The 24,645-nt window shown below is 46.2% G+C and overlaps 2 protein-coding genes across 2 annotated transcripts in view; one reads left to right on the top strand and one right to left on the bottom strand.

The window, feature by feature from the left end:
- Nucleotides 1–24,645, bottom strand: part of AACS (acetoacetyl-CoA synthetase) — a 415,323-nt gene that overhangs the window by 135,123 nt on the left and 255,555 nt on the right. The window lies entirely within an intron of this gene.
- On the top strand, nt 16,313–18,553 carry UBC (ubiquitin C). The gene is made up of 2 exons (XM_079956238.1): nt 16,313–16,463; nt 17,105–18,553. The coding sequence occupies exon 2, from the start codon at nt 17,110–17,112 to the stop codon at nt 18,481–18,483; it is 1,374 nt and encodes a 457-aa protein (XP_079812364.1). The 5' UTR covers nt 16,313–16,463; nt 17,105–17,109; the 3' UTR covers nt 18,484–18,553.

The following is a 24,645-nucleotide window of genomic DNA, read 5'->3' as shown; positions in this document are numbered from 1 at the left end:
GGGGGGGGGTGGAATGAAATGTCTGAAATACTGAGCAGGGCTTCAGCTCCATGTTACAACATTTTCTTGTAGGTTTCCCTATTTGCTCCTCTTGTTTCTGATTCTCAAGTCTGCAAGTGCTGTTCCTTACGTAGGCCAGAACAGCACACAAGAGGTAGCTGGAGAAGAGGAGGCGGTTCCCCTTCCCCAAAAAACAATGTTCTTAATTACCACAAAATGCTGAGAAGTGAAAGTGGGGAAAATAGAGAAACAGCTGAGAGAGAGACATGGGCGTATTGTGGAGGAGGCTGTGGCTGGCTGGGACACTGAACGCCAGCTGTTCACACAGTTAAACAAAAATGCAGGAGTACAAGTGCTATCTCACTAAGAGGCAGTTCCTTTCAAATAAAAGGTGCAAAGTTGGGGCAGCAGCGAGGGGGGAGAAGTACTTGCCTGGCTTTTATACATGCAGGTCCTGCTATCTTAACTCAATGTATTCTCGGGAAATTGTTTGTTAGGCAAATATTCATGAAATGAGTCAATGATTTCCATCAGTTCCTATGGGGAAATTTCTAATGTGTTCCTGACACTGGAGTTTTGACCCCCCAAATGATGAAATTAGGGGAACCCTCTGAAACTTTTCAGAAGGCAAACAAGAAAGTAAAAAATGCTCTTATTTGTCTAATCTCCCACCATAACTTAGTGAAAGGACTGTCATGGACCAGCAAAACACAGGAAAGTAAGGCTTATTTAAGGCTGCTTCTTTCTTTACTATGCATAGGTCTGCCTGTTCAGCTGGTCTGGGCACTTCCATCCTCGGCTTTGGATAAGTGAATTTTCATGTAACAAGCATTTGGCTGGCGGGACCAGCATGTAAAGATGATTCCATGCGTGCCTCCCTGGGGAGAGCATTCACAAAGGGGAGAGAGGAGGACGCTGAAAAGGCCTATCACGATGCCTTCCCCCAAAGCCTGGACACAAGGAGGACTTGAGTCCAGGGGCCTTCTGCGTGAAAAGCAGATCCTCTGCTTCTGGAGTACAACCTCTAGCAGGATGTCTCATGGTGCTTCTGCTGTTACACTTGTTTTAGACATGCTGAGAGCCACTGGAACCACATTGTGGTGAAAACTATTTTATAAATAAAACACCAGAGTCAGGAGAAAAAGAAGCTGGCAAATATGTGGAAACGGGCTTTCCAGATGCTGCAGGAGTACAGATCCCACCATCCCTGACCGTATGCCATCTTGGCTGGGGCATCTCCCGAGTTTAAAAAAATCCCAATCCCTGGATTCAGGGAGTGCTCACAGCAAAGACAAGTCTCTTACTCATGCTTGGGGTTTTGTGAGCTTTTATGGTGCAACTGTTTGAAGCCATTATTTCCTGTCTCCTCTTAAGTTTTCTGCTAAATATTATGGGCAACCCCAGCAAGAGAAACTAGGTAGTTACAGTATAGGTAAAGGACCCCTAGACAGTTAATTCCAGTCAAAGGCAACTATGGAGTATGGCGTTCATCTTGCTTTCAGGCCAAGGGAGCCGGCGTTTGTCTGCAGACAGCTTTCCAGGTCATGTGACCAGCAGGACTAAACTAGTTCAGGAAACCGTGGTGGAAACCAGAGCGCACGGAAACACCACTTACCTTCCCATCACAGCAGTAACTATCTACTTGTCCTGGTGTGCTTTCGAACTCCTAGGTTGGCAGGAGCTGGGACAGAGCAATGGGCACTCGCCCTGTTGAGCTGATTCAAACCACCAACCTTGTGGTTGACAGGCTGTGGTCTAAACCGCTGAGCCACCCATGTGTCCTCTCTGTGCACCATACCTTTAAAGCACATAACTTCTCCAAAGAATCCTGGGAACTGTAGTTTCTTATGGGTGATAATAGCTCTATGAGGTTTAAACTACAGTTCCCATGATTCTTCTTCTTAATTGATCAATTAATTGACCTGCACTTCACTCTGAGGTTCTAGGGCAGGTTAGAACATGAAAACATTTACTTTAAATGTATGGTGTATGTACAGTGCATATTCCACTATGCAGGGGAAATATGGTCTTGAAAGCATTGAACAAAATACATATCAATATATCAATAGTTTTTTTAAAAAAAATTAAGATTGAGACCAATAGTGTGGAGTTGTATCTGCCCAAGTAGACCTTTGTGATTTGGGTAGAAGAATTTGACCACTTTTCTGCAGCATACAAACAATGAAGCAATACTATGCAAAGGTTCATTTTTCTTTTACTGTGCTCTTTAATAGTTGAGTATGCTAATGTTTAATTTATCTGACAGCCCCCCATCCCTGAATCCTTTGGCACACCATCAACCTTGAAATGAAAATGTATGGTTCTCTACAGGGTTGGACAATCTCCAACTGGGCTCCTGCTCCCAATAATTAAGAAATGATTAAATCAAATGGAACTCGGGTTAGCTTTGCTCTTTAGGGGGTGCCACAAGGTTCTGCCTTGCTAGGCTCTGGTCAACCACCTCATTGTGGCAGCACCCTGGGGAACGATGCAGGTGGCAGGCATGCTGTCAGGAGCTGGGCAGATGAGGAGGAGTGGAGACCACCTCCCCAGCCTGACCCTTTGATGGAGGAGGAAGAGGAAGATAGTATACATTTACAAAGGGGTTTGCGGGAGGTCACAGCTCAGAGGCAGATGAGGGGAAATTTGGGAAATGATGGGAGAGGCGGAGCAGCAGTTGGCTGACACATTGTCACTAGAAAGCATTCCAGACCCTTCATCTCCCAGAACCGGGCAAAAGTAGGAGAGCAAAGAGCTCAGAGGCAGAGGGCACAGAGGAGACGATGACCAAGGAGGAAGTGGGAGAGAAGGGGGTGGAGAGCCACTCGGGACAGTGCCATTATCCAAGAGGCTCTCTCTGTAAGGTCTGAAATAAAAAAGAACTGTAAGAAACTTCCTTGTCTTTATACTTTTCCGGCAACCAGCCAGGAGCCGCTGTCAGCATCCTGACACATGCTAGGATGTGCTCTGTGGCTTCCATGGATAAAACGTACACAAGCTGTAGAGAAATGTGTGGCAAAGCTAATAAAAATAAAAATACTTTTGATGCTGATTGGTTTATGTTTCTTTTTTTTATGACATCTTAAGGCAGCCCTGTTCAGGGAAGTTTTTAACGTGTGATATTTTACTGTATTTTTGGTTTTTATGTAAGCCGCCCAGAGTGGCTGGGGAGGCCCAGCCAGATGGGCGGGGTATAAATAATAAATTATTATTATTATTATTATTATTATTATTATTATTATTATTATTATTATTATTATTATTATTACTTGTCACCCAGAGCCCTTGTAAGTCGTGCATCTTGGCTTCATTATTTAAGTCTGCATGCTGCTGTTACTTCCTGCCTTAACACACTGTGGCTGTATTTTGTGCTACCTAGTGACCAACACCCATTATTTGCCAATAATAATAAAAGAATAAGAAAAGATTTAAATCTTTATAATGATGTGGCTGTTCTTAAGACCCTTTTGAGTTGCCTCAGACTGCATTTTAATTTCCCTGGTTTAGGGGATGGCATATTTGCAGCATTGCCAAAAGAAAAAACAAAATAACATGAGAGATAGTACTGACAGAAATTGAATCCACTGCGTGCAAAGAAAGGCAAAAGACCTATTCTATTTCATAACTTAAATGTAACAAATGGAAGGGAAAGAAAAGTGGAGATGCCGGGGATTGAACCCGGGGCCTCATACATGCAAAGCATGCGCTCTACCACTGAGCTACATCCCCGCGACTGGCGAAGGGGCCTCAGGAAGGTTTTACAATGTAAATTGGACTATTCCACCGGTCTGTTTCCCTCTTCCAAAAGGTTCCTCTTTATCTTTTCTTTTTTCGTTCCCTTTTTTCATTTCTGGCATTTCAATCTGAATTAGAGGCCCGGACGCTTCATGCTACGTCCTTCTCTAACCTCGAAGGAGCAAGGTGGAATCTAAAGCTGCAGAAGTCATGCACAGAAGCTCCAGTGCTGACGCAGCAACGGTTCCCTCCTCCTCCTCCTCCTCCTCCTTTTAATGCCATCGATGCCAATGCTTTTCGAAGGGCTTCCTGTCTTTGCAGGGTTTGCTGTTTCATGTTACTTACAACCAACCAACCAACTGCATATGGACCGTATGCAGCTATATGCCACGTCGGGCTGCACTTCGGGGTACCTTTCTCTGCTTTGCAAAGCTGCCAAAAGAAAGGAAAAGACTTGGAAATATTCTTGCTTGTTTTATCAGCGATTTGTGAAAGCCTTTGTTCCGGTTGTTCCTCGTTAGTATAGTGGTAAGTATCCCCGCCTGTCACGCGGGAGACCGGGGTTCGATTCCCCGACGGGGAGGCTGCAGATTATTTTCCTCCCCTGCAACATGTTAAGGATTATGGTGTTTCTCATCTTTCTCCTCCTCTCTAACCAAAAAGGCAGGCTGGCCATAAGTACCGGTAATATTACAGTATTATTATTATTATTGAGTCGTGCTTTTCTTCTAATTTTCCGTAGGAAGCATTGACTTGCAAAATAGATTATAAATGCAGAAAAATTGAAAAAAAGGATTGCTTAATTTGCAAAAAAGATAAAAGTAGTAGATTATGGGGGCATGAAATCATAGTGTGTTGGGTTTGTTTTATTTTGTGTGTTCATTTTGTACTTAATCCTGGGGAATTTATCTGCAATTTCTTTCCAGAGTTATTGTTACTTATTTACCCCTGGCAAGACACCGATTTTAAATAATCTATAATTATTTGAGCTAGGGAAGGTGCTCATGCATCAGAACTTTTTCCTCTTGTACCGCAGCTCTGGATCTTGGTGCCAGCCCTCAGCCCTCAAATATATACTAACTGGAGCTATAAGGAAGATAATTGCTGCTAATTAACAGCTTTTAATTATTGTGCAAGTAATAAAAAAGCTTTCCTGCCCTGTGTGTTAATTTGCTTAGCATAACATCACTCATTTCCTCCTGTTGTGAAAGTTCTGTGCTGCTTCTGGGATGAATATGATGGTGGTTAATTAAACTTATTATTTCCCATCTATTCTCCGAGAAGCTCAAGGTGGTGTGTACATGGAACAATCCTGTGATGTGAGGGAGCGTGGCAGCTCCAGTGTCACACGGTGAGCTTCATGGCCGAGTGTGGAAGATTCCCACCTGGCTCTGGGCCTAAGACCCCAGGGGCGCCTCCTCACCTGGCATAGCGGGAATCGTCAGAGGTTGAATTCTTCGACACTTTGGACAAAGTGGAAATTGTAGCACTGTGGACCCTCTTTTGCCTTGAGACCCTGGCAAATGCCCAGCATTACCATCCTCTGGTGCCAGGCCTGTGGACAGTCACTGCCATAGAGTCACAGAATTGTAGAGTTGGAAGGGACCCCAAGGGTCATCTAGTCCAGCCCCCTGCAAGGCAGGAATCTCAGCTAAGAATCCAGGACAGCTGGTCATCCAACCTCTGCTTCAAAACCTCCAAGGAAGGAAAGTCCACCACCTCTCAAGGGCGTCCGTTCTACCGTCAAACAGCTCTTTCCTGAGGTTTAGTTGGAATCTCCTTTCCTGTAATTTGAAGCCATTGGTTCAAATCCTACCCCCCCAGAGCAGGAGGAAACAAGCTGGCTCCTTCCTCCATGGGACAGCCCTTAAGATATATGAATATTTTCCAGGCTAAACATACCCAGCTCCTTCAACTGTTCCTCAATAAGGCTTGGTTTCCAGACCCTTGATCATCTTGCTTGCCCTCCTCCTCTGCACATGTTCCAGCTTGTCCACATCCTTCTTAAATTGTGGTGCCCAGAATTGGACACAGGATTCCAGGTATACTTCTGTTGAATCAGCCTAGAATAGCATTCACTTTTTTCCCTGCTGTTTCACACTGTTGACTCGTGTTAAGCTTGTGGTCCACCAAGACCCCAAGATCCTTTTCTGCTATTAAGCCAGGTGTCCCCCATCTTATATTTGTGAATCTGGTTCTTCCTGCCTAAGTGCAGAACTTTATATTTGTCCCTATTAAGATTCATTTTGTTAGTTCAGGCCCAGGTCTCCAACCTGAATCCTGATTCTGTCTTCTGTGGCATTAGCTGCCCCTCCCAGGTGGTGTCATCTGCAAATTTAATGAGTATCCCCTTTATTCCTTCATCCAAGTAATTGATAAAGACATTGAACAACAATGGGTTCAGGACAAAACCGTACAGCACCCCACTGATCACTTTTTCCTAGGATGATTATGATTATTTATTGAAATTATATGTCACCCAATACCCAGCAGTCTCAGGGCAGTTCACAGAATAAAATCACAATGTAAAACCACAAGATACGCAATCAAAACAACAACAACCTAATAAACCCCCCACAACCCAATAACCCTCCCATTAATTAGTACTCTTTGGATTCTGTCTGTTAACCAGCTACAAATCCACCTAACATTTATCTCATTCAATCCACATTTTTACCAGCTTCTTCACAAGAATATGATGGGGGCCATTGTCAAAAGCCATAATGAAATCGAGATACACTACGTCCCCAGCATTCCCTTGTTCTCCTTTTGCATACATTTAACCTTTAATTTGTCACAGACTCAGATTTCATTTTCATTTGACCCCAGTGTTTACATTTTTTCTCCCTCTACACACATGCCCATCTATCTATCTATCTCTCTTGTTGGTGTCCGTCTGGGAGACAATGGAGGAGTGCGCCTTTGGGGGTGAAGTCAAACTGTTGGGAGGTTACAGTGCCTGCTATGACTGTGGGACAGAGGTGTTCATCCTTTCGGACCAACTCCATCCTTTCTGCGGCTCCCCTGTGGCGCTCAGGAGCCCAGTTATGCACCCTTGCTTGCAGAGCTGGCAGCCTCTCACCCTTTTTCTAACACCCTCCCTTGTGGAGGGTTCCCTCAGCCTCCTCCTCCCCTCCCCTCTCCCCTCTCTTTGGGAGTTCTCTGCTCAGCCGCAGCTGCCTCAGCTGCCCCCAAGAGAGGAGCATCCTCACCCTGCCCCACAGGGGCCTGGGAAGCACCCCCTGGCCAGCCCCAGAGGCCCATTCGCCTGGGGAGCTTGTAGCCAGGGCTGCTGCAGCAAGCAGCTGTGCAAGCCTTGGGGAGGCAGAGATGCCAGGGAGGAAAGGAAAGAGGGACAGAGGCCAGCGTTGCCCACAGCACCCCTGGCTATCATTCAAGGCACCCCAGGGGGCCACAGCACACTGACTGAAAGCCACTGCTGCAGGGACTGATGCGGGAGAGAAGAGTTTTGTTGCAGCTGGGGCAGATGGAGGCATCCAGTTGTGCTGCTGCAGGCGTATCATGGCGTTTCTTCTGCACTGCAGAGAGTTGGACTAGATGAGCCTTGTGGTCCCTTCCAATTCTACAGTTCTGTGATTCTGTGATTCTATTATTCTCCCAGCGATCATTCCTCCTACGGTTACTGCTGTGAGCTGTCTCTCTCCAGGCACTGCACTCATCTGAAAAGGATTCCCACACAGCAGGGTTGATGTTGCCGGACTTCATGTCACATTTGCAGACATTTTTGTGTCCTTCTACTAGAACAAGTGCAACATGGTGCAACATGATGGCTCATGCTTGAATTCCTTCCCTATAAAAGAGCAGTGTGTCTAGACCTCTATCTATATGCATATCTACCAGCTGAAAATAATATTTTTTGCATCCGATCAAGCGGACTCTAGTCCAGTTCACAAAAGCTTAAGATCCATGATAAATTTGCTAGTCTAGGTTGCGCAGTAAGCCTCTTAGAGACATACAGTATCCAGCTAGCAGTTTTATAGCACAATCCTCTGCCAGAGCTCAAAGGGACAAAGGCTGCAGTCTGATACTCACCTGGGATTATGTGCCATTGAATTCAATGAGACCAGACCCTCCCAAGTGTCCCTATTTTCCAGGGACGTCCCGGTTTCTGATTTGATCCCAGAATGTCCCACTTTCCCTTCGATGTCCCTGTTTTCATTGGAGAAATGTTGGAGGGGAGGGGAGACTTTACTCTGAGTAAACACGCAGGGAGCAGTGTGTTATTAAGGGAATCCACACACACACCCCCCTTTTGCTGCCCAGGGCAAGGGAAGGAATGACTCCTCCTGCCATTCAGGTACAAAAAGCGGACCCAACTGGCAGCTGAACCTTACTCCCCTACCGGCCCCTGCAGCTGAGCTGAGACTTGCTTAGTTGGTGCGGCATATGCTGCACAGAGATGTGAGCAATAGGCTTAGACTTTCATTTTACAGCAAAATGTATACAAAGTTATATCCCTCCCCCCCGTGGAGAGGTTAAAAAGTGGGCCAATTAATACTAACAACAAAATAAACTTTAGGCAAACACATCATAGTGAAGTAGTACCAGCCGGGTAAAAGCAACATTTATCTGCCGAAATAGCTCAGTTGGGAGAGCGTTAGACTGAAGATCTAAAGGTCCCTGGTTCGATCCCGGGTTTCGGCAGACCTTGCTTTTTTTTAAAATACCTCCTTGCCTCCCCAGCTGGCATTTTCCTGCGGTCAGAAATGTCTTGTGCAGCGCAGTGCCTGCCCTTGCAAAAAAAGAAAGGAGGAGCTGGATGTTACAACTGCATGTTTTTCACATTGCATCTCAGGTTGGCCGGAGCGGGAGCATTAAATGCCCCCTCTCGCCGCCTTGCAATGCTTAAATTAACTAAGGACGTTTTCCTGGGACGGCGGGGTGAACAGCCTTAACAAAGAAACTGGTGAGATTTCGATTTTGCAGAGGCTTCGTGAACCCAGCAAATGACTGTTTCATCCTTTCGTCTGCTAGGAACTAACTGTACCTTTTGTTTGCGTGAATGAATGAATGAATGAATGAATGCAACTAAAATGCAGGTTTTGCATTCGCAGCTCCCAAGTCGCTCCTCGTGTTTGCAACCCCCTCTGCTTGCCCTCGCTGCCAGGCAGGGGCGCGCAGATCCACCCGACTGCAGTCTCAAGTGACGTTTTTCTGATCCCTGCGCCAAGCTCTTCCTCGTTAGTATAGTGGTGAGTATCCCCGCCTGTCACGCGGGAGACCGGGGTTCAATTCCCCGACGGGGAGGTTCTACTTTTCCCCCTGCCCAACACTCTTCACATTTTAAAAATTAAATTGGGGGGGGGAGAGGTGTTCAATATTCGGTGAAATGCAGCCCTTCGCCCTTTTTACAGTTAAAATATGCTGTTTGCTGGAGTGCGTGCTTTCTTCCTTTGCCTCCATTGCTCAGTCATGAAATGCTACCATTTGCGCGCGCGGACACGCGCCAGGTGCAAAGGTGTGCGAGCACATCTCTAGCTTTCTTGCATTGTTTCCCACACCATGAGCGCTGTTTCGTGGCCCTTCTTGAAAAGGGCTTTTGTGCAGCTAATGTGCTGCATGTTCTGCACTGCGCGGCAGATGCGCTGCAATGCGTTGCTTCTCTTTAGCGTTGCACAGCTTGGGCGCACACAGTGAGCGCTTAAACTTTTAATTCGGTTATGTACATTTTATTTCCTCCGCCGCTTTCTCCCCCGCCCCTTCATTTTTCGACATAATCTTCTTCACCACTACCAAATCCTAGGCGCTTTTGCGATTATATCATAAATTACAGCTCGTGATATTAAATTATTTTGCTATCCCATTTCGTAGGAAATGACATTGCCGCCCAGGGGATGTAGCTCAGTGGTAGAGCGCATGCTTTGCATGTATGAGGCCCCGGGTTCAATCCCCGGCATCTCCACTTTTTCTTCTTTAAACTTTCCAGAAAATGCTGCTGATTTCCTGCATTCGCAAATTTATCTAGAGGAAACAAGTTTGGCAACACTTGTTTTGATAACTGGACACTACTGAAGCATATTTACAGTGGTGGGTTTGTGAGGCTTCTTGCTCTTCCATAAATGTTTTGTGTTGATTTTTTTAAAATGTCAGGTTCAGACTGCAAACTTCTGAAATGCAAAAAAGATGTATTTCTTGCACGCACACCCACCCACCATATATTTAAAGCATGCCTGCCATTTCTGATCTTCTTGTCAGTAACCCCTTAGGAACTTCAAACAAACAAACAAACAAACAAACAAACAAACCACACCTCCTTGTGTGGTTGGGGAAAGCCAGGAGGTTGGGAGATGATCACTTACAATCTGGGGTGCAAATCTAACTTGATAAGAAGGTTGGCATTTGGGACAATCACAGAAGGCTCCCAATGCCTGTTTAAGTGCTTAAGAAAAACATGCAATTTTGCAAACTGGATATTATCAGCTTTATTGCCGGCGTATGGTAGAGCATTTGATTTACACCTGAATAAACAAGCTTTGGGGCAGAAAAAAAAGGAAGTTGGCATCCATCTGCCTTCAGAAACAATGATCTCCAGGGGTGAAGTCAAACCACTGGGCAGGCCCCACCAATTACATGACCAAAGCAACCCATTATGTAAAGCTGTGACTCCTCTCTCAGTGCCATAATTCAGCACTATGCACGCAGGCCAAACATGAAATGACAGGCAAGTCATTCAGAAGCTTCTATAGTCTATTTCGGGGGGGAGGGGACTTCTGTCCTTGCAGATGTTGCTGGACTCCAACTCTCATCTGCCCCAGTCAGCGTGGACAGTTGAATAGTGTGTTTCTAGAGATATGTAAAATGCTTTAATTAAAAGCTATGTTCAAAAAGTCAAATTTATAAGTATTTATATGATTTTCTATTAAACTAACACACATAACAGGTTAGAATGCTGAGACTCAAAGATAATAACAACTAGGTAGCCTGGGTAAATAAATAGGTAGGCCAAGACCCCTCCTGACCCTCCTTAAAATGAGTTCTGTTGGTTTTGATGGCTGGTGGCTGCTATATTCTGGACACATAGCATATGCTTTGTGGAGGACCCAGAGATAAATAGTTTGGGCACTGGGACAGTCACCCACACCATAAATTTAAAGAACATTTATATACAAAAGAGAGCAACCAAGATGATAAAGCATCTGAAAACCAAGCCTTATGACGAATGGTTATAACTTAGGTATTCTTAGCCTGTGGAAGAGAAGCCCAAGAGGTGATATGATAGCCATCAGAAGGACTGTCCCGTGGAAGATGGAGCAAGTTTGCATGGATTGTGAACCAATGGATTCAAATAACAATAAAGGAGATTCTGACTAAACATGAGGAAGAACTTCCTGACATAAGAGCCATTCAACTGTGGAGTGGAGTACCTGGGAAGGTAGTGGACTCTCCTTCTTTAGACGTTTTTGGACAGAGGTTGGATGGCCATCTGTCAGGGATTCTTGAGCTGGGATTCCTGCATTGTGGGGGGTTGGACAAGAAGTTTCTATGATTTATCCCAAACAGTCATGGCTTCCCCCAAAGAATCTTGGGATACTGTAGTTTACCCCTCACAGAGCTATAATTTCTAGCATCATTTAAACTACAGTTTGTTGTAAATAAAAATATGCCCTTTTTCCCTTATGGGGTATCCAAGAGGCCAACCAGAGAATATTGAGAAGCAAAGCAGCTAGTAAGCTTGATCTTTATTGATCTGTTGCAACAGGGTGCTCCCCTCTCACGCAGGAAAGGAGGAGGACCCAGAAAAATGGTGTGCCAGGCCTTATAAAGACTTTTGAAATTGCCATCCTGTAGATCAAGACCACCCCCAGAAACATCATACATACATCACAGAAGGGGCGTAACCTAAGACCACCCCTCAGATACATCCCACCTACATCACAGAAAATTTAATATTGTTTTTCTCCTGATGTTGTTTATCTCCTGTCTAGCAGGTTACTTGATTGGATTGCCTGAGGAGCCTGGCCAGTCTTTTGTAATGATAAATACTTAGTTCCTGGCCAGGTCACAGGCTCACACCCTATTCAAACAGACATATCCTTAAGACAGGATTTGTGAGGAAAGAGACAATGGGGAGCCTTTTCCAGTTTGACCTTGCAGAGAAAACATTTGGTACTTATATCCTGTGGAGCTTACCTTGTTCCTCGAGGTACCTTCTTTCTGCACGGCCGTTGCTCTTTCTCTCCGTCACTTGTCGCGTGTCCACTCAGAAACGGGTGGCCAGTCCCTCCCACGAAGTTGGCAGGATGTGCGCTGGAACTGTTGACCCAGGATCCCGAGCTGTTCGCCTTGCAGTGACGCCCTGGACCTTTTTGTCCCTCGATCTCGGGGAACGTGCTTATTCCCGGCCAACGCACCAGAAATATGTAGCCTTTTTAATCCATGGGTAGGAATAATTGTTGCACCCGAGCAGAGACAAAAGGAGTCAAACAACACCAAGGGGTTAATCCAGAGAAAGAGCGTTTTATTCTGCCATCCGGGGGGGGGGGGGGCAGAAGGCACCTGTGTGATTCAGTTCACAAAAGACAGGCCGCGCCGAAAACATTTTACAAGCAGGTTTTATCCTTTTTTCAAACCCCTTTTTCCTCTCCCCCTTCACAGATTCTTACATAGAAATGTTGCTTTTCGTTCTCTGGCTCTGTTCCCGGAAGTATGTTGCAAATCAATGTACCAGGACAAGGTTATCTGGAATCTGGGAAGCGAAAGCTTTTACTGTTCTCAGCTATGGGTTTGTTACAGCGTTTTCGTTACAGAGGACTGCTTAGCTCGTGCTTTTTGTCTTAGAGGAAAATGCAGTTTTTAAAATGCATACGCCGAGGTCTGGCTGGGGGGGGGGGGAATTCACAAACAGGTTTTTTTAGGGCTTTCTGGGGTAACCCTAACTGTACCCCTTCAGTTCCAGGTTGGCCTTCCTGTGCTGATCTATGTATGTGCTTGGTTGGTACACTTATGAACATTGCCATATATCTAAGACCATAAAATTCCTATTACAAGTTCTCCTCATTATTTGGCAAAATGTGCTTTAAATGTATGGCGTGGATATGACTGTAGCTAGTGAAGGAGACAAAAGTCTTGGTGTTAGCATTTGGGGAAACTGGTGCTGCATGCTCAGACCTAGACCCAAACCTGTATTTGTAAATGAGCAAATGTCAAAAACATGGTGAGAGTCTTATGCCACCTTAAAGACTAAACTGTTTGTATGTTTACTATAACAAGCCAACATGGCTAGAATTTGTCAACAGGAAAACAGTTTCAAAACCAGACGTGTCTGAAGCTCAGTTAGTCTCAGAAGTATTTTGGGTTTTTTATTGCAACTTTGGAAGGTTGCATCTGCTTTTGTTAATACAGCCCTGGCCTCCAGTTCACAGAGGCTCCAAAGGGAACCTCCATGAGCTACAAAGAGAACAATACAACCAGCCATGTGAACTTTTCTTTGGCCAGCCCTCAATCCAATCAAACAGCTGTTGCTGGGGCTGCTGCTGATCCTGTTTTTCAGCTTATTGGTGGCTTAGTCAGCTGTTCAGGCAGCTACTTCCTTTCAGGCATAAACAAAAAGGAGGCAAGAGGAAATGGCTTCTGCATGAATAAGAGGAGGAGTAGATTCTGGATCCTGTTGTAAATAAAAATATGCCCTTTTCCTTTATGGGATATCCAAGAGCCCATATAGAGTCCTTACATAGGTTCCCTATTGGTAGGAGAAAATAACAGAGGCCAACCAGAGAATATTGAGAAGCAAAGCAGCTAGTAAGCTTGATCTTTATCGATCTGTTGCAACAGGGTGCTCCCCTCACATGCAGGAAAGGAGGAGGACCCACAAAAATGCTGTGCAAGGGCTTATAAAGACTTTTGAAATTGCCCTCCTGTAGATCAAGACCACCCCCCAGAAACATCATACATACATCACGTGAGGGGTGTAACCTAAGACCACCCCTCGGATACATCACAGAAAAGGTGGCCTTAAAACAGAAATTTCAATATTGTTTTTCTCTTGTCCTTGTTTATTTCTTGTCTGGCAGGTTACTTGATTGGATTGCCTGAGGAGCCTGGCCAGTCTTTTGTAATGATAAGGCTCACACACTTATTCAAACACAGACATACCCTTAAGACAGGATTTGTGAAGGAAGAGACAATGGGGAGGCTTTTCCATTTTGACCTTGCAGAGAAAACATTTGGTCAGTTTAGGAATCAAAATGGTTCCAGGTTGGTCTTCCTGTGCTGATCTATGTATGTGTGGTTATGAACATTACCATATATCTAAGACCTCAAAATTCCTATCACAATCCAGACTCAGTTCTTCATGTCTGAGTCTTACACGTGTGCAGCAACATGAAATGGTTTAAATCGGAGCCCCACATTTTCAGGAGATAGAAGATCCTTCTAGGATCAGAACAGAGGCCCATCTAGTCCAGAATCCTGTTTTCATAGCAACCAACGCCAACCCAAGCACAGAAGCAGGGGATGAACACAACAGCGTTCCCTGTTTGTGACTTGCAACAAATTATATTGAAAGGCGCACTGCCTCCAATAGCGGAAGCAGTCCATAGGTGTTGTGGCTGGAAGCTTTCAATAGCCTTACAGGTAAAGGTAAAGGGACCCCTGACCATTAGGTCAAGTCGTGACCGACTCTGGGGTTGCGGCACTCATCTCACTTTTTTGGCCGAGGGAGCCGGCATACAGCTTCCGGAACATGTGGCCAGAAGGACTAAGCCGCTTCTGGTGAACCAGAGCAGTGCACGGAAACGCCGTTTACCTTCCTGCCGGAGCGGTACATATTTATCTGCTTGTACTTTGACATGCTTTCGAACTGCTAGCTTGGCAGGAGCTAGGACAGAGCAACGGGAGCTCACCCCGTCGTGGGGATTCAAACCGCTGACCTTCTGATTGGCAAGTCCAAGGCTCTGTGGTTTAGACCACAGTGCCACCCGCGTCAATAGTCCTCCATTAATACGTCTAATCCTCTGGCAAAGTCATCCAAGTTGGTGGCAATCGCTGCATCTTATGGAGTCAAATTCTGTAGTTTGAACTGTGCACTGCGTTTCTGTCCTTAATCTTCCTCCAACATTCAGCTTCCATCGGCTGGCCCTGAGAGTGGGAGAGAAACTTATCTCTGTCACTCAAATTACAAACAGGAAAATTAGCTTTTGAATGCCTGTTCCCGCAACTAGAAATGTAGGGTGCCAGGGACATAAAATCATAAGGAAGAACCCTGCGGCTTAAACCAAGTGCCAATCTAGTTTAGCACACTGTTTCCACAGTGGTCCAAGTCACCTATGGGAAGCCCACAATCAGGAGAAGAGCATAATGATATTTTGCTGTTTGTCATCCCGAGGGAGAAAGAGTACTGGACTCAGCACAACTCAGTAGACAGCTGTGCTGGTTTTTTGTTGGCATGGAGTTTTTACAGAAGGGAAGAATTCAAAAACATGATCTCAACCCACATGATCTCTGAAAAAAAACATGATCTCTGAAAAAAGGATCAGCAGTAGTCCCAGCAACAGCTGTTTGATTGGATTGAGGGCTGGCCAAAGAAAAGTTCACATGGCTGGTTGTATTGTTCTCTTTGTAGCCTAACACTCATTGCATGAAAGGAAAAAGGAACTGGGAAGGAGGAGGAAAAGCAAAGCACTGGAGCAAGTGACAGATGGATGAGGGCCTTCACTTGGCTTATGGTGGAGGCCAGATTTGTCTCAACCCTTGCTATATGGTTTTCCTGGGGGGAGAGGAGGTGCAGCAGAATAGGATATTCGTGTGAACCTATATTCACAACTGTGACTGGAGAAAGGAATGAATTTTGAACTTTGCCTTGGAGGGGGGGGGGGGCGGAGAGAGAGAGAGAGAGAGAGAGAGAGAGAGAGAGAGAGAGAGAGAGAGAGAGAGATATGTCCCCCTCAACTACTCCCTCCTTCCTCTCTCGCTTTTCCTTGAGGGACGATGGAGATGGTGGAGAGGCCCGTCTTTTTCCTGTGTCTTTTTTCCTCCACAAACCTCCCAGGAAGGTTAAGCTGCTGAGGCCATGGTCCTAGTGGGGGCATGGCTGAGGGATGAATTATTTGGCCCAACCTTGCCCCTCCAAAAGTGATCAGACTCTTGTGCTACTGACATTCAGGCGTAAGTTTATGTATATAGTTTTAATTTTATCAGTGTTTAATTGTGAATTTTTTTTAATGAACTGATTTTTCTGTTTTTGGCAGTTTTTTTTAATCTGTAAATTCCCTTGAGTCCCGTCAGGGGAAAAGGCAGGGTATAAATAAATATGTAATAACAAGAACAATATTATTATATACAGTATTTATTGCAAACCATTCCAGGCTTGCGAAAAATAACCCACTCCGGGTTTTTGCCTCAGCTTCTTCCTCACACATTGTTTTCTTTGCCCTTCCCCCAACCGCCAATTACAACTTAGCGCAGCTGAGGCGGTTTTATCCTTCCGCGTTGCCAGTTAAAAACCCCCCGACAAAGGCGGGGTCAAAGCTCCTGACGTCACCTCTGTTGCTTTTCCCCTTCTCAGCATACGGTTTGGCAGAGCGCACGCGCGGGGCGGAAAAATAGTCCTTACGTCGGCTGGCTGGTGGGGTTTTTTCTTTTGGCGGAGTGATCTTATTGTTCAGCGAAAAACCTATATAAAAGGAGGTCGCGGGCAGCTGCGCAGCTAGAACAAATCGCCTCTCCTCGCCTGGAATTTGCTGTCTGCTTGGACCGGCTCGAGCTCTGCGGTGAGATATTTTTCGTTAGGAAATAGGGCTCATTTCTCTCCTTTTTCCTCTGCCGCTTGGCTTCTTCGTTAAAGCTGCCTTCAGGCTAGGAGGAAGGGCTGTTTTCTGAAGGGTGCTTGGGCTCGTGAGGGATACTTGGGAAGCGGCTGAGGGGCGAAAGCGGAGGGAGGAGGGCGTGGTTTGGCGGGGCGGGAAGTTGGTACTTGAGGGGTCATCCGCCTTTAAGCGAGGGGGCACAATGTGGTCCTCAAGAGTTGCTGTCATTTCGACGTGTACGCATGCCAGTTCGGGTACGAAGTGGCCAAAAAGGCCTAAAGGCGCCGCGGTCCAAAATGGCCGCCGCGAGGAAGAGACGAAAAACAACACGGCGAAGGCCGTTAACGCGCCTGCGCTTGTGACGCAGCCAGGCACTGTGACGTCACGTAGCCAGGCGTCGGCTAGGGGTGCGCGCGCATCCTTGCTCTCTTTCTGCCTTGTTGGTCTGAAGGGGGCGGAGCTCGTTGCCATTGGCAAGCGGAGTTGGTATTGTTTGGTCAGTGGGTTGATTGCTGGCTTCTTGTTTTAAGTCTGGGCATCTTAAATAAAGTGAGACTTTTTCCAAATCTGAATTGTGCTGCTTCTCCCCCCCCCCCCACCTGCAGAAAAAATGCAGATCTTTGTGAAGACCTTGACGGGCAAGACCATCACCTTGGAGGTGGAGCCAAGTGACACCATTGAGAACGTCAAGGCCAAGATTCAGGACAAAGAAGGTATTCCCCCTGACCAGCAGAGGCTGATCTTTGCTGGCAAGCAGCTGGAAGATGGCCGCACCCTGTCTGACTACAACATCCAGAAGGAGTCCACCCTCCACCTTGTGCTGCGCCTGAGGGGAGGCATGCAGATCTTTGTGAAGACCTTGACGGGCAAGACCATCACCTTGGAGGTGGAGCCAAGTGACACCATTGAGAATGTCAAGGCCAAGATTCAGGACAAAGAAGGTATTCCCCCTGACCAGCAGAGGCTGATCTTTGCTGGCAAGCAGCTGGAAGATGGCCGCACCCTGTCTGACTACAACATCCAGAAGGAGTCCACCCTCCACCTTGTGCTGCGCCTGAGGGGAGGCATGCAGATCTTTGTGAAGACCTTGACGGGCAAGACCATCACCTTGGAGGTGGAGCCAAGTGACACCATTGAGAATGTCAAGGCCAAGATTCAGGACAAAGAAGGTATTCCCCCTGACCAGCAGAGGCTGATCTTTGCTGGCAAGCAGCTGGAAGATGGCCGCACCCTGTCTGACTACAACATCCAGAAGGAGTCCACCCTCCACCTTGTGCTGCGCCTGAGGGGAGGCATGCAGATCTTTGTGAAGACCTTGACGGGCAAGACCATCACCTTGGAGGTGGAGCCAAGTGACACCATTGAGAATGTCAAGGCCAAGATTCAGGACAAAGAAGGTATTCCCCCTGACCAGCAGAGGCTGATCTTTGCTGGCAAGCAGCTGGAAGATGGCCGCACCCTGTCTGACTACAACATCCAGAAGGAGTCCACCCTCCACCTTGTGCTGCGCCTGAGGGGAGGCATGCAGATCTTTGTGAAGACCTTGACGGGCAAGACCATCACCTTGGAGGTGGAGCCAAGTGACACCATTGAGAATGTCAAGGCCAAGATTCAGGACAAAGAAGGTATTCCCCCTGACCAGCAGAGGCTGATCTTTGCTGGCAAGCAGCTGGAAGATGGCCGCACCCTGTCTGACTACAACATCCAGAAGGAGTCCACTCTCCACCTTGTGCTGCGCCTGAGGGGAGGCATGCAGATCTTTGTGAAGACCTTGACGGGCAAGACCATCACCTTGGAGGTGGAGCCAAGTGACACCATTGAGAATGTCAAGGCCAAGATTCAGGACAAAGAAGGTATTCCCCCTGACCAGCAGAGGCTGATCTTTGCTGGCAAGCAGCTGGAAGACGGCCGCACCCTGTCTGACTACAACATCCAGAAGGAGTCCACCTTGCACCTGGTTCTACGTTTAAGGGGTGGCATTTAAACTTGCTACTTACAACCACCCAAGTAAACCTCACTGCACTTTGTTTCATTAAAGCTGTTGCATTCCCAAATGTACTTGTTTCATCATTTTAGGTGGCTGGTGATTTAGCATCAGTATGTTTCGGGGGGTGTTTGTGCTGAATATTCCATTGAACAATATCTGGCAAATACTTGGCAGGGGGCATAATTGTTTGAGTATCATGTCGACAAACTTTAACTTACATAATTGCCTTAAGCCAGAAGCTAAGGCAGCCTCAGCAAATGAGATTGCATTGCTGAAGTCATACATGCAAGCATTAAGAGTTCACTAATGACTGAAAGGCGAGAGGAGCACTGCTTATGTGGAGTGGTTTTATTTCAGCCAAACTGGAGAACTGTTGACCGGTAAATTGAATTTGAGATTCAGTGCTATTGAAGCAGGCAGTGGTTCTTGGCACTTAACAGCTATCGGCTCCTATGGTGGGATTGCAAATAGCTGGTGTAAACTGGGAAACAATTGGAGTCAGTCTCTTGTTAAATTACAGTTGTGGTTAGTTCAACTCTAACCCTGCCTCAATGGAAGTAAATTGGAAGCTGGCCTTTGGGGAAATGCCCCAAACTTGTATTTCAGTCTATTTAATAAACAGCAGTGACACAATAGGTTTTTCCTCCACTTAGCTGAACGGTTCAGCTCAAGTACCTTAAATTGCAATCTTGAGGCACTAGCTCATAGTGGAGTATCTTTTATTCCAGTTGGTAGGTTCTCATGCCCTTGTTCGTCACCTGTGCACTACATATGTCTCTAATCCATTTAGCTAACTTCTATGAGCTTAATAGTGCAGTAAAGTAAGCTAATCCAGGAAAGCTGGTTCATATGCCTGTCTGGGAACTCTATAAAATGGCTCCAAGGAGGTACAGAAACTGTGAAAGCTGAATATGGTGCCTTATGATCCAAAGCAAGACAATTTGGGCTTGGAAATAATACCAGGTGAAATGTTAGAAGCTCTCAAGTTGACAAGTTTTTATTGGTTTGGAGTCTCTAAGTCACTTGGGTAGCAGGGGGGAAACTTTCCAAAGCAAGTTTGCTTACCACTTAAAGTTATTTTTAAATAACACTATTTTCAAATACTTTTTCTTTGATATCTGGATATACTTGTTATAATTGACACTCTGCAGCTTCCTGACTGAGCATATAGGAGTGTCAGGATGCAGTAGAGGTCTTGCTGCCAGAACTCGTGACAAATCGTAAGTTACCTATGGTCATTGTAGAGTTTTCCTGCAGTTGTCCCACCCAGGAGCTCTTGCTACAGTCAGAATTGTGGAGTTGGAAGGGATCCCAGGATCATTCTAGTCCAATGCAGGAATCTCAACTAACTAGATCATAAATGACAAATGGCCATCCAATCTAAGTTCTTACTGAAATTTGGTCAGAATCTCCTGCACCACAGACATCAACATTTGATACCTCATGAGCAGTCCAAATTTTGTTCCTGGCCTGAAATACTGAATAGGTAAAGGTACCCCTGCCCGTACGGGCCAGTCTTGACAGACTCTGGGGTTGTGCGCCCATCTCACTTAAGAGGCCAGGGGCCAGCGCTGTCCGGAGACACTTCCGGGTCACGTGGCCAGCGTGACATCGCTGCTCTGGCAAGCCAGAGCCGCACACGGAAACGCCGTTTACCTTCCCGCTGGTAAGCGGTTCCTATTTATCTACTTGCACCCGGAGGTGCTTTCGAACTGCTAGGTTGGCAGGCGCTCGGACCGAGCAGCGGGAGCACACCCCGCCGCAAGGATTCGAACCGCCGACCTTTCGATCGGCAAGTCCTAGGCACTGAGGCTTTAACCCACAGCGCCACCTTGCGTCCCTGAAATACTGAATACAGCAATGAAAATAATTTGCCTTGCATTTGGCTCTGTGTGTTTAGGTGCTAACATCTCACAGGCCAATTCTTTCCTGTGCTGGAAAATAGCTCTTTGGTAATATGGGCTGTTGAGCTCTAATACGGTTTGACAGTAATCTGCAGGTAAAACCTTTTAACAAGTGTTGTGTTAAGCATGCATTCAATGGTGTAAAGGTAAAGGGGACCCCTGACCATTAGGTCCAGTCGTGGCCGACGGGGGTTGCGGTGCTCATCTTGCTTTATTGGCCGAGGGAGCCAGCGTACAGCTTCCGGGTCATGTGGCCAGCATGACTAAGCCGCTTCTGGCAAACCAGAGCAGCGCACAGAAACAGTTTACCTTCCCATTGGAGTGGTACCTATTTATCTACTTGCACTTTGACGTGCTTTCAAACTGCTAGGTTGGCAGGAGTGGGGACAGAGCAACATGAGCTCACCCTGTCGCGGGGATTCGAACCGCCGACCTGATCGGCAACCCCTAGGCTCTGTGGTTTAACCCACAGCGCCACCTGCGTCCCTCTATTCAAAGTGGCTTACAACAACAAAATCAGAAAAAAATACTTTAAAAGGGGATCATGGTTGGTTCAATGTCTCCCAGGGAGCTTTATGTGGAGGGAGGAATATGTGGAGGGAGGAATAGAACCCTGGTATCTCTGGTCCTATTCCAAGCACAACACTAATCAGTGGAGGAGTTAATGCACCAGTCGCACAATATTTGAGACTTGCTAAAGATGGCAACAGCTTGCAGAAAGTGCCAAAAGAGTGAGGTAATGGGTATGTGAGGATCCTTGACTGTCTGGCCTGTGTTCTTGATTCCTCTGGCTTGCAACACAAGGTCACTTGTCAGAGGCCACCTAAAGTTTAGCAGCTTAAAGTTACTAAGGTAAAGGTAAAGGTACCCCTGCCCGTACGGGCCAGTCTTGACAGACTCTGGGGTTGTGCGCCCATCTCACTTAAGAGGCCAGGGGCCAGCGCTGTCCGGAGACACTTCCGGGTCACGTGGCCAGCGTGACATCGCTGCTCTGGCAAGCCAGAGCCGCACACGGAAACGCCGTTTACCTTCCCGCTGGTAAGCGGTCCCTATTTATCTACTTGCACCCGGAGGTGCTTTCGAACTGCTAGGTTGGCAGGCGCTGGGACCGAGCAGCGGGAGCGCACCCCGCCGCAGGGATTCGAACCGCCGACCTTTCGATCGGCAAGTCCTAGGCGCTGAGGCTTTAACCCACAGCGCCACCTGCGTTACTGCTAAGCCCTTTTTTACTGCAAATCTCCCATGAATCTACCAATGGATAATACGGCTGTGATAAGGCTCTTTCAAGCTTTATATGTCAATCCTAGTATCATGTCAGCTTGAAACCTTTAGACATTGTAGCCAGTCAAGTGAATGAAATCTTAACCAGTAATGGTGGTAGCTGAGTTAATTTGTGGTATCAAAAGGACCAGTGAAATAATGTGTTGCTTAACAGGCTCAAGGGTAAACTGCATTTAAGAGATAAAAGTGATAATAGCCCCTGGAACATCATAAAAGGTAACCAAGATGTTACAAGATTTGCAAGCTACGTTAAGATGACCCAGAAAGTTCAGCTGATGTAAAGGAAGCCAATTCCCTCTTGATTATATTGAGTTCTACAAACACTGTGTTACAGTTGCTCAATTCAAGGTGCTGGTTTTAACACTAAAGCAGGCATAGGCAAACTCTGCTCCAAATGTTTTGGGGCTACAACTCCCATCACCTCTGACCATTGGCCTTGTTAGCTAGGGATGATGGGAATTGTAGTCCCAAAACATCTGGAGGGCCGAGTTTGCCTATGTCTGCTCTAAAGCCTTTTGTGGCCTGTGACTAGGATCGAGAGCTAAAGTTCTCCAAATTTAGAAACACTTCATTTGATTCCATTTATAAATACCTTTAAAGTGATTTAAAATATACCGGTACTAAAAAAAAGTAATAACATTTTCAAATGTAATAAGGATAACATTTGGATAGCCAATTAAAAGTCTTGTTGAAATTTTATTAAATATGTATACTGCCCTTCATATATCACAACATAAAAATACAAAATGAGAATACAAAATACATAATAAATAAAAACAAATCAATCCCCCTCCCACAAAGACATTTGAAAGGCCACAGAATTTTAAATCAGCCAAAGGCTTGGTTTCAGATAAATGTTTTCACTTGATACTGAAGATATGTAACTAAGGTGCCAAGCAAGCCTTCCCAGGGAGTTCATTCCACAAACAGATCTACTGCAGGAAGGGCCCGTTCTTGCATTGCCACCTTCCAGACCTTTTGTGGAGGAGGCACATGAATGAGGGCCGCACAGCATGATCACAGGGTCTAGGTTGGCTTGTATGGGGATAGGTGGTCCTTGAGGTATTGTCCTGAGCTTTTAAGACTTTATAGTTCAAAATCCGCACTTTGGATTGGGCCTGGAAACTAATTGGCAGCTGGTGAAGTCAGGCCAGGATTGGCGTTATGTGCTCAAAACGTTTTGCCCCCATGAGCAACTGTCCGCTGAATTCTGCACCAGCTGAAGTTTCTGAACTGTCTTCACAGGCAGCTCTGCTTAAAATGTGTTGCGGTAATCTAACCTAGAGGTTACCAGAGCATAGACAACAGAAGTTAGGCTATCCCTGATGGAAGGCACTCTGTGCCACTGACGCTGCCTGAGCCTCAAGCGACAAAGGATCCAGAATAATTTGTAAGCTGCGTACCCACTCCTTCAGAGGGAGTGTAACCACATCAAGAACAGGCAACCTCCCATCCATGCAGTCTAGGGGATTGAGCTTCAGTTTTTTGGGTCTCATCCAATCCAGGCAAGACAACAGTCCAGCATATTCACTGTGTGTCTTGCTGACGAGGTACTCTAAAACTCTGGATAACCCCACTCAGTGGTTTGGTGCTAAGCGACATACGGGATGAAATCCAATCCTGAGGAACCCCACATGGAAGGCTTCACAGGGCTGAAGAGCACTCACCAAGCATCACTCTCTGGAAATGACCAAGTAGGCCCACAATGCAGTGCCATCCATCTTTGGCAGCTGCTTGATTAGGAGACCATGGTCAACAGTACTGAAAGCAGCTGAGAGGTTGAGGAGAATTAACGGGAGCCCATTTTCGCTGTCTTTCTCAACAGAGGTGATCATACAAGGTGATCAAAGCAGTTTCTGCGCCAAAACACCAATTGAAATGAATCTAGAAATTCAGTTTCCTCCAAGAGTGCTCTAGAACCTTACCCAAGAAGGGGAGACTGGCCATTAGCTACTGTACTTAGATTTTCTGAATCCAGGAAGGGTTTGGCACTAACAAGATAACAGAGGCAATACTTGCTAGATGTGTAATAGGACAGAGTTCCAAAGGGCAGGTTGCTTGCGCCCCAGTGGCCCAGTATGGAAGATGGTATTGACAGGAGGCCGTCTTCCGCAGAATGCAGCAATTGATGGGGTATGTCTGTTTCTGTGTATAGATGTATGCACACTTAGCACAGATACTTCCTCTCTTGTCTATAGTAAACAGTTTTATGCATTCCATATACAGTCTTCCAATTTTTTCAGGGTGGGGGGAACCATAGCTCTCATACCCACTTTTTCCACACCTCTTTGTCTTAGCTTCTCAAGGCTCAGCTACTCTCCCCCTGCAATGGCAATGGGCAGTTTTTGGCTCTAAAAGCAAGCATTCAGGAAGTTGCAGTACCCTGCTCTATTGCAGGCTTGAGGGCTGATCTCTAAACCAGGTGTGAGGAATCTTTGGCCTTTCAGATGGTCCTGAACTACAACTCCCATCATCTCTGGCCACTGGCCATGCTTTGCTGAGGCTGATGAGTTGTAGTTTAGTAACACCCCGAGGGCCAAAGGTTCCCCCACACCTGTGCTAAGGGCCTGCAATCAGGAGCAGCTGTGTGCCCTGTGCCCTGCCCTCAGAGTCCACAGTAACATTGAAGGAACTTGCTCTGTTCTAGATTAACATAATAATAATAATAATAATAATAAGAAGAAGAAGAAGAAGAAGTTGTCTTGTTAGCTGCTTGTTACCTAGAAGCCTACAAGCAGCTTCTGGCATATTAAAAAACATAAATGTAGTAATGGGCTCCTCCAAAAAAACACAAAACAGCCACCTCATAAAGGCAGCAGTAAGTTTTGGCAGCCGACAAACTGGATAAATACCTGACCCTCCAAGCGTCCCTTTTCACCAGGGACAGTCCCAGATTTAAAAAAGCCACCCCAGTTTCTGATTTGATCCTGGAATGTCCAACGTTTCCCTATTTTCCTTGTAGAAATGTTGGGAG

The sequence above is a fragment of the Podarcis cretensis genome (assembly GCF_951804945.1).
Source record: "Podarcis cretensis genome assembly, chromosome: 16".
NCBI lineage: Eukaryota > Metazoa > Chordata > Lepidosauria > Squamata > Lacertidae > Podarcis > Podarcis cretensis.
Note: the sequence above shows the minus strand (reverse complement) of the source record. Positions and strands in the feature narration are given on the sequence as shown.

What these genes read in the sequence shown, in the direction of transcription:
- UBC (XM_079956238.1), top strand. Translation starts at nt 17,110, where the DNA reads ATGCAGATCTTTGTGAAGACCTTGACGGGCAAGACCATCACCTTGGAG.